Source organism: Belonocnema kinseyi, chromosome 9, assembly GCF_010883055.1.
Source record: "Belonocnema kinseyi isolate 2016_QV_RU_SX_M_011 chromosome 9, B_treatae_v1, whole genome shotgun sequence".
Taxonomy (NCBI): Eukaryota; Metazoa; Arthropoda; class Insecta; order Hymenoptera; family Cynipidae; genus Belonocnema; species Belonocnema kinseyi.
The window spans coordinates 128,016,218-128,021,642 of NC_046665.1; the positions used below are offsets into that span (position 1 = coordinate 128,016,218).

The 5,425-nt window shown below is 20.6% G+C and overlaps 1 protein-coding gene across 1 annotated transcript in view; it reads right to left on the reverse strand.

Annotated features, from left to right (window-relative positions):
* Positions 1-6: 6 nt before the first annotated feature.
* LOC117180743 (cytochrome b5-like) overlaps positions 7-5,425 on the reverse strand; it is an 18,391-nt gene continuing 12,972 nt past the window's right edge. Inside the window, exon 4 of the mRNA XM_033373234.1 lies at positions 7-229. Coding sequence (XP_033229125.1) covers positions 145-229 — 85 coding nt within the window. The 3' untranslated portion in view covers positions 7-144. The remainder of the gene's footprint in view (positions 230-5,425) is intronic.

The following is a 5,425-nucleotide window of genomic DNA, read 5'->3' on the forward strand; positions in this document are numbered from 1 at the left end:
TACACCAGTTTGTCTCGATCACTCGTAAAACAAAGATTATTTCATTATTGTATAAAGTAATAACAATCATCGTATGCGTGTAAGTTCTCTATAGAAAAAGAAAAGAGGAAAAAAAAATAAAAGTATTCGAGGAATGTTGTTCGGTTAGTGTGCACTGATGAAATAACGGTAAACGAGAGTGGCTAGAACTCCAAGCGCGATCGGAATCAACCAGGATCTCCAGGAGCCACTGCAATTTCCAATTCCAATCATACCACCTTGCAGGAACTAATATTTCGACACGAAAATAATCCTAAATTCAAAACTGAAACGCTCCACCAAAATCAAACTCTTTTCCGTCATTTTTCGTAAAATTAGATAAAGAGCACACTGGGTGATTTATACCCAAGGGTATTAAAACGTGTGCTGTTCCGACGGTATTGGATAGTTTTTTGACAAGAAAATCAATTAATGATGTTTAATCTATCTAGTGTAAGGAGAAAAAGGTTTCATAACAGTTTTTGAAATTTAAAGTAGTTAAAAAAAATCCTTTTTGGAAAAAAAAATTTTTTTAATGATACAGCGCTTCAAATATAAAATTAGTCTTGAAGGTTTCGTTCCAAAGAAGGTATTTATTCTAAAAAATAAAAGCTTCAATTCAATGAAAAATTAAACACCGTACTTTGCGCGATTAAACGATTTTATTGATCTTAAACTGCGTACAAAAATTATAAAAATAAAAATTACGCGAAAATGACCCAGAAAAATAGGTTTGCATGTTATTTGTTAATCTGCGGCCATATGTTCCATTTTCTTGAATTTGATACGTTTTTTTAAATCGCAAATAAGTCGCTGGGTGTTTTACACCCGGTATGCCCTTTAAGGATTAAGAATGGAATTCAAATTTAAAAATTTCAGAATATAAATAAAAATAAAATTATTGTATAATTACATTATATAATATAATTATATTATACATAGTTATATTATAAATAAAAAAAAATTAACATAAATTCAGAATTCGACCATCAATTCATTCGTATATTAAATTCTCATAATTTTTCAATTTGGAAGATGTAGAATTGAGAACTTGCCCTTTAATTTTCAAAACCATTAAAATTTAATAATTTCTATTCATATAGCAATAATAACTTTTTCAAATTGTAAAATATTAAATTATAAATTATGTAATTTGTAAATCATACAAATTTTAAAATTTTCATTTCCATATAGTAAAAATTGAAGTTTTCCATTGTAAAACTTCAAACTGTAAAAGTTTGAATTGTAAATCATTCAAATTAATGACTTTTAAGTATTATGAATGAAAAATGATTTAATTTGTATTATTCTTATTAAAAATTTCTTCAATTTCAAAAATTCAGAACTAAAAAATTAATTTTTTATCTTGTAAATCATCCCAATTTAATCTTTTTTATTTCTATATCGTAAAAATTGAAAAGTTTTTCATTACAAATCTTCCAAATTCTACAAGTTTGAATTGTAAAGCTTTCAAATTAATGAGTTTTTATTTGTTTAATATGTAATTAAAGAGTAAACAAGTTTTAAGGTTTAAAAGTCAAAATTCCTTATTTTTGATGATTTACCCTAGAAATTTCTCCAATTTAGAAGATTTAGAATTAAAAACTGGACTTTTAATTTTAAAAATGATCCAAATTTAAGAATTTCTATTCATAGTAACCTTTGAAAATAAAAAAACATTGAATTATAAATCTACAAAAATAAAGAGTTCTTTATTTTTAAAATTTTCAATAAAACAAGATGCAAGTTTTAAGTTTTATTGATTAAAAATTATTTAATTTGTATTATTTTAATTCAAAATTTCTTCAATTTGGAAAATTCAGAACTAAAAAATTAATTTTTGACCTCGCAAAATCATCCAAATTTAAACATTTTTATTTATTTATCGCAAAAATTGAAGTTTACCATAACAAATCTTCCAAATTCTACAAGTTTGAATTGTAAAGCTTTCAAATTAATGAGTTTTAATTTTTTAATATCTAATTAAAGATTATACAAGTTTTAAAGATTGAAAAGTAAAAATTCTTTAACATTGATGATTTGCATTATAAATTTCTTTAATTTAGAAAATTTAGTACTGAAAACTTGACCTTTTATCTTGAAAAACTATCCAAATCCAAACATTATTATTTCTTTACCTTAAAAATTGAAGATTTTCCCCTTGAAAATCTTCAAAATTGTAAAAGTTTGTATTAAAAATCTTTCAAATTAATCAGTTTTTATTATTTTAAATATTAACATAAAGATTATAAAAGTTTTAAGATTCAAAATTCTTCAATTTTGAAGATTAAATTATAAATTTCTTCAGTTTGGAAGATTTAGAATTGAAAACTTGAATTTTAATTTTAAAAATCATCAAAATTTAAGAATTTTTATTCACAGAACAATAGAAACTTTTAAAAATAGTAAAACATTGCATTATAAATCTACTAAATTAAAGAATTCTTAATTTATAAAATTTACAATTAAAAAAATAAAAAATTAAAACTTGACTTTTTATTTTAAAAATGATCCAAATTTCATAATTTCTATTCGCACATCAATAGTAACTTTTAAAAATGGTAACACATTGAGTTATAAAGTATAAAAATAAATTATAATAATAAATCAATTGACTTTTATAAATTATAAATAAATTATAGTTCCTAATTTTGCAAGTTTACAAAAAAGAGGCAAATTTTATTGATTAAAAATTATTTAATTTGTATTATTTTCATTAAAAATTCCTTCAATTTAGAAAATTGAGAACTAAAAACTTGAGTGTTTATCTTGTAAAATGATCGAAATTTAATCATTTTTATTTGTGTATCGTAAAAATTGAAGAGTTTTCTATTGTAAATCTTCAAATTGTAAAAGTTTGAATTGTAAATCTTTCAAATTAATGACTTTTAAGTTTTATGAATTAAAAATTATTTATTTTGTACTATTTTCATTAAAAATTCGTTCAATTTGGAAAATTCAGAACTAAACAATTAATTCTTTAATTTTGATGATTTATACTAGAAATTTCTTCAATTTGGAACATTTAGAATTGAAAACCTAAATTCATTTTCAAAATCATCAAAATTTAAGAATTTCTATTCTCATATTAAACGTAACTTTTAAAAATGGTAAAACATTGAATTATAAATCTACAAAATTAAAGAATTCTTCATTTCTAAAATTTACAATTAAAAAATATTGAAGTTTTAAGTTTTATAAATTAAAAATAATTTAATTTGTATTATTTTCATTTAAAATTTCTCCAATTTGGAAGATTTATAACTAAAAACTTGATTTTTGATCCTGTAAAATGATGCAAATTTAATCATTTTTATTTCTGTATCTTCAAAATTAAAGAGTTTTCCATTACAAATCTTCCAAATTCCATAAGTTTGAATTGTAAAGCTTTCAAATTAATGAGTTTTTATTTTTTTAATATGTAATTAAAGATTATACCAGTTTTAAAGTTTTAAAGTAAATATTCTTTAATTTTGATGATTTACAGTAGAAATCTCTATAATTTGGAAAATTTAGAACTAAAAACTTGATTTTTTGATCTTCTTAAATCATACAAATTTAAACATTTTTATTTCTATATCTTAAAAATTGAAGACTTTTCCATTACAAATCTTCAAAATTGTAAAAGTTTCAATTGTAAAGCTTTCAAATTAATGAGATTTAAAAAAAATATTATTAAAGAACATAAAGTTCTCAGATTTAAAATTCTTTAATTTTGATGATTTCCATTAGAAATGTCTTCAATTTGGAAGATTCATAATTGAAAACTTGATTTTTAATTTTAAAAATCATGTAAACATAAGAATTTTTATTCCTACATCTACAAAATTCAAGAATTTTCAATAGTAACTTTTAAAAATTCTAAAACATTGAAGTACAAATCTAAAAAATTAAAGAGTCCTTAATTTTTAAATATTCGCATAAAAAAAATACGAATTTTAATTTTCATAAAGTAAAAATGATGTGATTTGCATTATTTAAATTCAAAATTTCTTCAATCTGGAAAATTTATAACTATAAACTTGACTTTTTATCTTGCGAAATTATCCAAATTGAAACATTTTTATTTTTATATCTTCAAAATTGAAGATTTTTCCATTTAAAATCTTTGAAATTGTAGAACTTTGAATTGTAAATCTTTCAAACAAAAGGGTTTTTTACATTTTAAAATTTACAATGGAAAATTATGCAAATTTTAAAATTTTTTAAATTTACTATTAACCAAAATTTTTAATTTAATATCTTTAAAATTGATTTTTTTTAATCTTGAAAATCTACAACTGTAAATTATGCCTTTTAAGTTTTAAAATTAAAAATGGAAGATTTAGAATTGAAAACTTGAATTTTAATCTTCAAAATTATAAAACTTTAAATTATAACATTAAATTATTGTCAATTTTGAAAAGTTACAATTGAAAAAATGCCCATTTGAAGTTTTATAAATTAACAATTATGTCATTATTATGATTTACATTCGAAATTTCTTCAATTTCGGAATTTAAAACTTGACTATTGGTCTTCAAAATCATTCAAATTAAATTTTTTTAAATTATAAATCCTTCAAATGAAAAAGTGTTTAATTTTGAAAATAAAAAATAAAAAATCGTGCAACTTTTAAATTTCAGTTAAAATGTTCTTATTTTTGATGTTTTATAATAGAAATTTCTGCCAATTTGGAAAATTTGAAACTCTTCAATTTTGATCTTCAAAACCATCCAAATTGAAGAAATTTTATGAAACATAGTTAAACTTAAAGTGTATAATTTTTTAAATTATCAATAAAAAAATCAAACTAGGCGCCGATTTAGGTTTAAAAAATTGACTTTTGAACTTAAAAACATCCAAATTGTAGAATTTCAAATCTATAAAATTAAAGATTTTTTTATTTTTGATAATTCAAATTTTAAAATGATGCATTTTTAAGTTTTCAATTAAGAACTCTGTAATATTGACAATTTACATTCGAAATTGTAAAACTTGAAATTTTACATAATTTTTATTTTATCCAAATACTATTTTACATTTTTTTTACCCTACCGAAATACTATTTTGCATAGTTTTTGTTTTATAGAAATACTATTTTATATAATTTTTATTTTATCGCAATACTATTTTCCATCGTCTTTACTATACCGTAATTCTATTTTACATAATTTTTTTTCTGGAAATAATAATTCACAGAATTTTTTTTCTGCCAAAATATTATTTTCCTTCATTCTTATTTGATCGAAATACTATTTCAAAGAGTTTTTTTTCTACCGAAATACTAGTTTACATCATTTTTCTTTTATAGAAATACTATTTGACATCATTTTTATTTTATCAAAATACCATTTCATATCATTTTTATTGTATCAAAATATTATTTCATAGAGTTTTTTTTGTACCGAAATACTATTTTAAATTC